The sequence below is a fragment of the Galleria mellonella genome, unplaced genomic scaffold, assembly GCF_026898425.1.
Source record: "Galleria mellonella isolate WM207_F2 unplaced genomic scaffold, CSIRO_AGI_GalMel_v1 utg606, whole genome shotgun sequence".
Taxonomy (NCBI): Eukaryota; Metazoa; Arthropoda; class Insecta; order Lepidoptera; family Pyralidae; genus Galleria; species Galleria mellonella.
The window spans coordinates 1,170,166-1,182,490 of NW_026442126.1; the positions used below are offsets into that span (position 1 = coordinate 1,170,166).

General features: G+C 35.9%; 1 protein-coding gene across 1 annotated transcript; it reads left to right on the forward strand.

The window, feature by feature from the left end:
• The first annotated feature begins 4,165 nt into the window (after window positions 1–4,165).
• LOC113519496 (transcription factor sox-3-like) lies at window positions 4,166–5,261 on the forward strand. The gene has a single exon (XM_026904611.3). It carries the CDS (start codon window positions 4,379–4,381, stop codon window positions 5,042–5,044), a length of 666 nt encoding a protein of 221 aa, XP_026760412.2. The 5' UTR covers window positions 4,166–4,378; the 3' UTR covers window positions 5,045–5,261.
• The last annotated feature ends 7,064 nt before the right edge of the window (window positions 5,262–12,325 follow it).

Genomic DNA, 12,325 nt, shown 5'->3' on the forward strand with positions numbered 1-12,325 from the left:
CACCCGAGTCCTCAGGAATGGCAACGCATGGGGGGTATAATGGGCGAAACAGTATATTCTGTTATGTCCATGGTACTGCTCATGTCTATAGGCGACGGTTACCACTTTCCATCAGGTGGGCCGTCAGTTTGTTTGCCATTCTAAGTTGTATAAAAAAAAATACAAAGTTAAAGTCGTATAAACGTAAACAAAAATATAGACTATATATAGCATTGAGTGTCTATTGTTTCTGCCTACCCTAATGGGAGACAGACGTGACAGATATGTATGTATGAATTAAATAAACGCAGGAAATATTTATAAAATTTTTTTTTAGATGTATTTATTATAACCGAATTGTAACTTCTCCGTCGCCAGTGAGAGGTGACAATGAAAAGACAGCTCAGTTAGTCCTAGTTAGACAAATTCATCAGGAATTGATTATTGATTCATCCATCCCATCGTGATGAATTCACTTGGAACTGAGCACGGTGGTTTCTATTGGAAACCGGGTGGAGGTCGACCTGACAGAGTGTATTGAATTGCTAGCAATTGGGCTAATAATTCCCATTACTAACAATCCCTTTCGCCACTAAAAAAAAGTGTCAGCAATCGTGTCGTATGGTGTAAACGCGCGCGCCCCGCCCGCCTTACGACGGTCGGCGCGGGCTTTTTGTATTTTCCATTATAGCTTTATGGAGTCTTATTTTCATAAATATGGCGGCTTAAATACTCCCTCCAATGTCTCCGGGATGATTTACAAAGTGGCGCGTGTCGGCGCCCGGTTTACGTCCATGAACATTGTACGTATCTATTTATTTGGGTTTAAATATAAATACATGGGGGAAAAGGGTTGTTAGCAATGGAGTTTGACAGCCCCATTGCTAGCAATATACCTTATTAGGTCGACATCCACGTGGTTCCCCCTGGAAACCATCGTGAACAATTCTTGTTGAATTCGTCACGATGGGCTAACTGACCTACTTCATCCTTACCTATCATTCTTCACTGGTGCCTGCCGGTGTATACCGATAGCGCGGGTGGGGTTACCGTCCCATTTTCACCCATTAAAAAAAATATATAAATACATAGTTTAAATATATGTATATACATACATACCCTTTTCCGTGGGTGTCGTAGGAGGCGACTAAGGGAACTTAACGGTCTAGGATTGGGCAGTAATGTTCTTTCTAAAATACCACCAAACCCTAACTGCGGTTGCCAACCCGCCTGCCAAGCGTGGCAAGTACTGGCAAATTTCTCCTTATGGGGGAGGCTTATGTTCAGCAGTGGACAGTTAACAGTTCCCCCTGGAAACTATCATGGTTAATTCCTGACGAATTCATCATGATGGGCTTGTCTTCAGTCGTCGCCGTAGAAGGCCGTCCCTCATGCATATCATTGGTGAGATTAGTGGGACCACGTTTAAACTCATTAAACCAGTGTAAACAGGGGCACGAGACGGGGCTCCATCGTGAAAGGTCAATCGTAGTCTATCATATTTTTCTTGATGACTTAGATGACATCGAAAGTCATAAAAAATCATCGTACGAAAAATTTTTCGCGTTAAGTTCATGATAACGTTACACAAACTATTTTCAATTTGCCGCCAAACCGTAAAACAAATGACAAACGAATAAATTATGTACTCAGTATTATTCGTAAAGAGTTCCATTTTCAAAATTTAATTTTTTTTTTATTATATTGCTTTCAAGTAACCAGTTCTAAAACTTTTCAGTGTAAAAAAAAGGTACTTACCTATCAGCGATTTCATTAGGAGAAGGTGTAATTAATTAATAATTAAATAATATTTGCAAGATTTCCAATTTAATAATTATTAATTATAAAATCTTGGAACAAAAAAAATATTTGAAAAAAAAATAATTAAAAAATCCGACTTTAATAGAATAGAATAAATATTTTACTATGCTAAAACCGGTTATTTTAATTTAAAACGTACAGAACTAATTTTCATAAAATTTCTATGGGATCAATCTCCAAGTACAGATAAAAAAAGAATTTTATAAAATCGGCCTATAATTGACGGAGTTATGAAGTATCGAACATAAAAAATGCATCTGAATTGAGAGCACACTTATTTTTTAAGTTGGTTGAAAGTACTATATGTTTATATTATATCTTGTATATTCAATCGTTTGCCGCCAAAATTATTAGAGCGACGTTAACATTGAAATAGATAGCTACTGCCATCTAGAGGATTTAAGTTGCTATTATGTTCAACGCCATCTGTTGGAATTCAATCAAAATCGTGCTTTTTAATTTTTTTAATGCTATCATGAAACATAGGATAATGTATGATGGAACAGCAAATCTTGTAATACATATAAAACTAAATAGATGGCGCGGTTTGAACTTAATTATATTAATTAGAAAAAAAATTTTTTTAGGAAATCATTACTTTATTTTCATTGTCATTATTATAATAACTGAATTTTGTTTTAATTAACCATATTTTTATGATTATATGATGAATGATGGAACAGTGAACCTACATTCAAGTTTTTAATTTATTTAAAATGTAATTTTTATCTACTTTTTTCTACTAACATAATTATACACAGTGGGAAGATAATTTTATTAGTACCTAATAAGATTCCTAAATATAGTATATCATTATTGTATTGGATTAATAGTACATTTCGTAGCTGCATAATATTATTGTTTCTGTTATATACGAGTATTACAGATTTTTCCCCTTATTTATAAATACGTCAAACCTGTCATAAACTTATTTTTTTTAATGGATGATAATGGAATGGTTACCCTGCCTGAGCTTATAAACAATTTTAGCTATTGAAGTCTCTTGTCCTTTTATTCTAATTTATCAATTTGAAAAATTATAAATTAGTGAACATGAATGAAATGAATGAATAAATTATTAATAACGGGATCTAATTGCCCCCTTTTTAGTAATATCAGGTCGACCTCTACGCGGTTCCCCCTAGAAAATATCTTGGTTGATAACTGTTGAATTCGTCACGATGCGAATGTGTGTGCGTGCGTGCGTGCTTGCGTGCGTGGGTGCGTGCATGTGTTTGTGTCAATATACACATGTAAGTGAATATTGAATGTAAACATGTCTATCATATTATTATTATATTTAAACACTGCGATAAAAAAAAAAAAAAAAAAAAAAACTTCTAATTAGGCACGACCGAAATAACACAGTAAACGTCTGCTTCAATACCATACAGTTACCATGTATACCTACTAGTGCAATATAATAGTGGTCATTTATTTCTCTCTAATAAATAATAAACGTTCCTCTAAAGGGAATTGTGATGCCAACAATGGTATTAGATGACGTAGCCAAGCCCACAGAACAATCTGTGGTGTATCTATACACATTACCTACTCTGTACAGTTGAATATATTCTGTTATTTGATACAAGGACCGTACCACTCCTTCAGTCTATTCTATAAACCTGTTTCAATGCAAGTAGATAATATTTAAATGAACTACCTATACATAGCCATAAACCTTGCTTTTATTATCTGTGCCTTGTTAGAAAAATGGAAAATAGACCGTTATAGAAAAAAAAATACCTAGACTGGACAACCTTAGCATCTTTGTTACCGCGGGAAATTATAGTAAAAGCATTAGTTAATATTTAAATCCTGTGATATTTTATCTGAGGTTAAGAGATTATTTAAGGGAATTGAGGGCCCTATTGCTAGCAATATACGTGTGTCGGTCTTTTTGGAAACCAAAGCCTTGCGATCAATTTCTGGAAAATTTGTCACAGTGCATTAAATGGCCTGATTTTTTCTTAACTTCTCATCACTCTTGGCAGACCATCAGCGTATATAAAAGCTACCATTCCATTTTTATTATTAAAAAAAAAGGGGTTAGCTGTGAATGAGCTTAATAAAGGTTCGATATTCAATCGGGCAAATGTTAAGAAACACTTTGGTTCGTGCGATTTCTTCAACTTTAAATACATTTAATGTTTAGGTTGACTGTACACAAATTCATCAGCCGACTGTACCGTTCACCTTTTAATAGACCGCAGGCGCGGCTTACACAAAACATACACCAGTATCATCTGACAATTTGTGAGCAATCAGTACATTGTCGCTGCTCTTTATTCGACGGCAAATAATACAGGGAAAATTGTCATACCAATTGTACCCGCTCTATTGTTGCCATAATGACAGCATTCAGATTTAGTTGGCTTCGAAACTGGTCATCAGTGCGAGTCTGGACGTCGATCAGGCGCTGAACTAGAAGCAAAGCGGAACAGTTGCGAAAAATAAGAAACTAAAAACCCGGAAATTATTTCGTTATAAGAAGAACTAATCTACAGAATTATGGAATAACGTGTCTAGAAAATCATTTCACGACTTAAAAAAGATACAATAAGATGTAAAAAAATCAATGGCTTTTGTGGAAACATCGCCAGCGAAAGCTACCCCAAAAGTGTCTAGACATTCTAATCCTTATCACATAAAGCGACCCATGAACGCCTTCATGGTATGGTCGAGGCTTCAAAGAAAGAAAATATCAATGATGAACCCAAAGCTGCACAATTCAGAGATCTCCAAACGATTGGGACTGGAATGGAAGAGTTTAGATGAGACCGAGAAGAGGCCATTTATAGATGAAGCAAAGAGACTAAGGTTAAAACATATGCAAGATTATCCGGATTATAAATACCGTCCCCGGAGAAAGAATAGACTGGATCCGACTTTTACGAACCCCGCAATTTATACAACAAGAGAAACCTTCGTGGAGATGGAACCACGAACAGAGCCGAACTATCAGATTCCTTTAACTTATTCGGAGCAGTTTATGTATAATAATATGATCAGTTACAGTGTACCTCCGATGCCGCAAGCAACTTTTGTCCCTACACCGATGAGGCCTAAGGAAGAGGCCATTCCTAGTCTCGATTTGAGACCTTTACCATCTATTGAGAGCATATCTCCAAGACCTTTTGCAGTGGTCAACCAACAGATGATGGTGAAGGCTTACCAGGACCTGCATTACGTGCCTAACGACGTCACTAGGATATCTTACCATTATCCATTTGGTGTTCAGTAAATGTTATATTGTTTATTGTTTCACAGTTGTTAAAGGTATGTGATGTAACAGCAGGTATGGGATACCAAAGTGAGAATACTAGCTATTAGACAAATAATAAAAGGAACTGTTGCAAAACTATAGTGTAAAAGATACTGTCATTGTTTAAAGTTTACGCAACGTTCTAATAATTATGATTTTGTTATGATTATGATTTTGTAGTTCGTCAATGTCATTAAATTTTTGGAATAAATTCGTTAATTTTTATATTTGATCATATTTTTATATCCCAATCTTAAGTGGTGTAGTATCATGTTTAGGATATAGGTTTTGAAATAATATTATATTTTTTTCTACAAATCGGAACTATTGCAAATATTTAATTTTCAATCGATTTTTAATAAAAGGATCTCATTAGATCTATTTTTTAAATTCCTTTACTTTCATGTTTGTCCTGTACAATTATATTAAGATTGCATCAAAATGGTTTCTTAAACAAATGTCCTAAATAAAGAAATAGTTTGAAACAAACTCAAAAATCAATTACTTATATTATGGACAGGTACGGGGCGAAATCGAACTCGGTAGTCGTACGTAAAGTTAGGAATCTACTCATGCTATAAAATAGAATACATTAGGATGGAAATTGAAAGAAAGAAACATTTAAAAGTGATAAAAAAATTGTAGATTGGACCCGTCATATAAGCATGGGAGGTTCAGACTTTTTGGTCTTTTCTTGACCCATGTTTCGTCATTATTATCATCATATCAGCGAACTTTACTGATGAACATAGGTCTTCCCATATTGATAGATTTTGTTAGTATTTGCAATGCTTGGCAGACGGATTAGCAACCGCAGTTAGACTTTGCTGATGTTTTAAGAGATACACCGCTTCCTATCTCTCAACCATTAAGTTCCTTTTAGTCGTAGACACCCACGGGTTAGGAATGGGTGGACCATTCTATGCCAGGACATGGCTGTGACCCATATTTCCAATTTCACTGATAGAATACTCCCTTAAAAGGGCGTTAAAGATTTCGATTCGGCCTGTATATGGCGAGCTGTCTTGAGCCCGGCGTCTCATCATTAATGACCGTGCAATGATACGCAACTGCTATTTATCATTCAAATGGAGAACAAAATATTTTCCAGTGCGTAACGTGATCGGGGAAAAGAAAACGATCATTTCCCGACAGACGCCGGAGGTCGCGAGTCAGCAGTGTTGCCAGATGTAAGTTTTTATTTCTCTAGTTCTTCCAAATTCAAATACTTTTTTTCTTTAACAATAACATTTGTTTATATTTCTGACCAGATTTTATTTTTTCTCCAAAACGACACTATGATCTTTATTTATTTATACATACAACAGGCGAGCTTAACTCTGTAAGATTTCTCTTCTAGCAAACTTTTAGTGGAAATGAGCGTTAATTACCAGCAGTGTGCGTACAATAAGAAGTGAAAACAGTATAGTACTTACTATTATTATTGTTTCTATTTATTTAATCAAAAATTTTGTCCATTTTTCACTACATTTTATAAAGTAGCGAAGAAAAAAGTATCTATATAGTAGTACGCTATCTACACAGAATTTTATTTTATTTTATGATTAAATGTACCTTTATTAGGTATATGTTTTATATACTGTTTACAAATGCCTTAAACTGTCGAAATAATTATCTAAAATTATCAACACTCTTTGCATTTTTTTTACAAACTTTTCATCAACTAGGCATAGTATTATATTTTAATGTAATAAATACCGGTTTAGCAGTAGGCTTTCACGGCACGCTCGGACTTGCGTCACAGCTGCTCAAGATTAAGGGCCCCGAATGGACCCGAAACTAGTCGTGATTTCTCGACTAAATTACACATAAGTTAAAATCGGTAGTTATTACATTAAAATATAATGTGTCCTTTTAAAATTTTTAAAAATAAAATAGGTATAGCATTTCCCCAACAAATTCTCTAGCAGACGAAATTTTACCCAAAATTGCGGTAAATTTATCGAATCTGGCAAGGCTGCGGATCGGGGAATGAGTGGAAATAATATGGCGTGGATGACACGACGTTTGGGGATCTCATGGTTGGATTGATGGAGGCGTCTTGATTGTAATTGATTTGGATGTTTACCGAAAGGGTGTTCGGTGGGCGACAGTATTTTTAGTGCTATTACATTGTAGGTAGTTCGAAAAGTAGGTACTGTTGAAGTCTCTTATGTAAATAAGTCTAGACAGCTTTTAACTTTCAGTTTTAGTTTCGTTCGTTCCTTCAGATCAGATATGGCTATACGCTATACGTAATTCTAGAACTACCTCTTTTTCAAAATAATTAAAGATTGTGTCCTACAAATAAATCGACTTTAAATTATTTTTATGCAATTTAGAATGGCGAACAAGCTGACGGTCCACCTGATGGAAAGTGGTAACCGTACTGAACGTAACAGTACCATGTACATAACAGAGTGTATATTTTATATATATATATATATATATATATATATATATAAACTTTTATTGACACATGTCTATTTGATCATAGCTTGATAAAGCTATATAAAGGTTATCATTATATGTAATATTTAATATAATATACCGATTAGAAACCTTATATAGAAATAATTAATTAATGATCACGTTTCTCGAAAACAATTTATATTAAAATTTATTCATAAAATATAAACGGAATTAATTTATTGAATCACATTGCTTATAAATTGTAATTGGCAAAATTCAATTTTCGAATGGAATGTTCTCGAAATTTCTAATCTCGACGTGACAAAGATCAGAGGTTACGAACAGTTGGTATTAATTAACTTATTACTGTGAAGCCTTGTTTCTACATAATAGGCAAGCACCTACCCATATTGCAAGTAAAACATTTTTCTTCAATCAGTTCTCTCAATCTCAATTACCTGATGTCGAGGTTGTTTTTGTTGATTCGCTCTGGATATTTAGAGAGTTGCCATTTTTTTTTTTTGATGGGTGAAAATATTTTTTATACAACTTAGAATGGCAAACGAGCTGACGGCTCACCTTATGGAAAGTGGTGACTGTCGCCTATACAATGAGTCACAGAGGGAGACTTTATACAAAAGTCGATTGCTTGGGTACCTCTGTCCCATTCGTGTTTCAACCGTGAAGCAGCTGTGTTTGCATGGCTGTGTTTCGGTTTGAAGGGTGGGTGGGATATGGCGTGAATTTACCGGGTACAGAGGAATAACACCTGAGTCCTCAGGAATGGCAACGCATGGGGGGTATCATGGGCGAAACAGTATACTCTGTTATGTCCATCATACTGCTTATGTCTATAGGCGACGGTTACCACTTTACATCAGGTGGGCCGTCAGCTTGTTTGCCATTCTAAGTTGTATAAAAAAAAAATTCAAATAGAATTAGATATTGATATAGATACGTATAGACACTGGCTATTGACACTCGCTACCACTCTCTATCTACTTAGCAAGAGATTAAGGGTGAACATTTACAGATAGTAGGTACATACTTACAAGTAAACAACCATCATCCATGTATTTTTTTTATGGGTGAAAATGGTATGGTAACCCCGCCTGCGCTAACGGGATACGCTGGCGGAGCACCAGTGAAGGGTGATAGATGAGAATGAAAACAGGCCAGTTAGCCCATCATGATGAATTCATTAGGAATTAACAATGATAGATTCCAAGGGGACCCGCGAGGAGGTCGACCTGGTTGAGTATATTGCTAGCAATAGAATTCTCAGTCTCCATTACTAACAATCCCTTTCCCTCCCATCATCCATGTATTAGCCGCTCTGTATATGTACAACAAAATCAGTTTTCCATCACTTAATAGTAATTAAAGAAACCTCATCAGAGACGGCACAAGTCAATGTTTTATTTGAATAATATAACCCTCAGTCTAGAAGGTTCCACAGAGTAAACAGTAAACATTATTAGCTCTTTGGGAAAATTCCGTTAACAAACAGCAATGTTGATCTGAAATTGAGAAAAATATTAATATCTTATATAAGTAATGTAAAAGAAGTGAGTTATTATTTGTTTTTTTTTTTATACAACTTAGAATGGCAAACAAGCTGACGGTCCACCTGATGGAAAGTGTAACCGTCGCCTATAGACATGAGCAGTACCATGGATATAACAGAGTAAATTGTTTCGCCTATGATACCCCCCATGCGTTGCCATTCTTGAGGATTCAGGTGTTATTCCTCGGTACCCTGTAAATTCACGCCATATCCCACCCTTTAAACTGAAACACAGCCATGCAAACACAACTGGTTTCCAGGGGGGACCGCGTAGACAAGGTATATTGCTAGTAATGGGACTCGTAGTTTGCATTACTAACAATCCCTTCCCCCCAGGTTGCCATGTTAGAACCACACAGCAACCTCTTTATATGCATAGATAGAGCCACTCCCTCCTTTCCCGTGGGTGTCATAAAAGGTGACTAAGGGAACTTAATGGTCGATAAATGGGCAGTAGTATCCCTCTTAAAACATTACCAAAGCCCAACTGCGTTTACCAAACCGTCTGCCAAGAATGGCAACTACTGGTGAAACTCTACGGGGAGGCTTACGTTCAGCAATGAACAGAGGGCCTACCATGAAATGTTTTCCGAAATTTCGGGGCCAAACGAAACACAAATTTGATGTAAAAATTACATAATACATGCCGTTTGGAAATATTAAAAATGTAAAAATATTGTTCCTTTGGACTTTTATGATAGGATGTACGACGAACGAAATGTTAAACTTATTGGTCCGATTTTGGTATAAACAAAAACACGAAATTGAATCCGAAATTTCGTAATTTCATTCATGGTAGACCCGCAGTTAACGGCTGTAGTGATGAAAAGAAGTGTCTAGTTAATAAAGGCTTTTAATGAAAGCGACCTTTCGAATTTTTAAATAATTTGATGCACTTACCTTATTTTTATTTTGAAAAGGAACAATTTGTTGGACTCTACTGAATTCAAACACACATAGAAAAATCCTTTTTTTTTTTTAAAGATGCATCCATCCTCAAAGGGGTGTTTTGTCTCAAACACATTCACATGCATCATTCAGCGTAGCTGCTTTTCATCCAAAACGTTATTGCAAAAGCTTTAGACAATGAGGAACAACTGACACCTATCTTGCACTTAGGCATACTAGATTTTGCCAAGCAAACTTGCACCCTATCTCTGTACGATAGAATTGGATTAGAAAATTACAGAGTTATACAACACTATACAATTATGCTTATGTATGCATTATTGCAGCTTCGTTACATATCTCTTGATTTGAAAAAGTTTTGCTTCCTAGATATCACGTAGGAAAATTAAGCTCTAATATGTTTTTATAAAGTAGAAAAAGGTTGAAGATAACGGATACGATAAGGCGTTTTGGAATTTGGATTTATGCATAAAGTGTCTAAAGCGTTGCAGAGGTACAGTAGTGATGTGACAATCAAAAAAGTGTAACACAATGGAATAAGACCGACTGGGATAGTAAGCGGCCGTTGTCACACCGAAGCGAACGTCATAATCGTCATAGACGTCTTTCACACCACATACGAAGAATGAATGATGGATGATGAATCGCGCTCTGAGAATCCAGCTTTTCCAGTGCGAGGATCCAATTTGTTCGCGCTGTTTGAGAAAAAATTTCGATGTAATTTTCAACTTTATTCGTTTGGGATAAGAAAGCCGGCGTTGTTTGGTACACAGCAGAAGTAAAATTGTTGTGACTATATCTCTGTATATTCATATGAGTCGCAAATGGGCCAAAAGTTGTTCGCTGGATATAGGACAGACAAAGATGTAGGGCCTGCAAGAAGTTTTCATTACGGACTGTTTTTCAGTATTTATAAGACCTATAAAGAGTATTCCAAAATCTTTTTTGATGGTCCAGTAAAATATTGGTACTTAATTTCAAAAATATCAGCCACTATCATCACTGCTGGATAGAACACTTTCTTTTGGGAGATTTTTCAGTAGTGGCCACAGCAACAGGTGGATTAGCAACCGCAATTAAGGGTTTTGGTGATGTTTTTAAATGGAAGGCTGCTGCTCGTCCCTCGAACATTAAGTTCCTTTAATCACTTGCGATACACGCGGACATGGAAAGACCTTCCTCACCCGTGGGTGTCGCTAATTTGGGACTCTAATTTATTTTTTGCCCCAAGGTCTTTGGTTACCAAGCTACGACACTGCTTGGACCGGTGTGACCAACGTGAGGTCCACACCCCACAGGGGACAATTTGATAGTTATGAGGGGGCAATTAAAAAATGAACTCGAAGCGATTTTAATCTCTCGCTCCGTGCTATTTAAATGCAATGCTACGAGTAGATATTGGCGCCAAATTTAACAAAAAAAAAAGAAAATATTTAAAAATGCTGTAAATATTTATTAGGTATAATTTCGTTTGACGTTACCAAAATATCAACTGGGCGATTAGAGTCGTCAAGTAAACTTTGTCGGGAAAATTATGTATGGGGGCATAAATATTTTAGACATGTTCAAGTGGGGCACTGGCTCAAGGTTGGGAAACACTGGTTTGGACACTATTTTTTTATTATATTGCTAGCAATCCTCATCCCTAGCATCGGCCAGAATATACGTTTGATATTTATCCCCGTTGCATGAAAATCCGCCACATCCAGTGCATAGGACTTCACTATCTGTGCTATAATACTTTGACATTTGCGTGCTTGTATTCAGCGCGACATGTATGTATTTTTATCTATTTGTCGGGCATTTTTCCCCATTTGTCGGGTACATTTAACGATTCGCGTGACAACTATATAAGTGTTAGCAACTTTTCTAAAGATGGAAAAGAGTTACGATTCCGATTGGAAAGACTTTTGAAATTATAAATGTTTCTGATTGTAATCTCAGACGAAGTAGCTGTAGCAAAAATATTATTCCTGAGTCCTCAGGAATGGCAACACATGGGGGATATCCTGGACGAAACAGTATACTCTGTTATGTCCATTGTACTGCTCATGTCTATAGGCGACAGTTACCACTTTCTATCAGGTGGGCCGTCCAGCTTGTTTGCCATTCTACGTTGCATAAAAAAAAAAATTCGAAGAGCCCATATTTCGCCGATCATATTTAAATTCAATGTGGCAGAGCCGACATTAAAATTGGTATATATTTTTATTTCGGTCTCATTTGAAATGATGATATTTAGTATCTAGACAGAGTAAAGTCCAAGTCTTAAACACAATTTTGAGCGAGTTCTCGTGATATTGAACATTTTTAACATAAACAGTTTTTTTATTTCTATAATATTTGAATGTCTGCATTACTCCTTCATTATC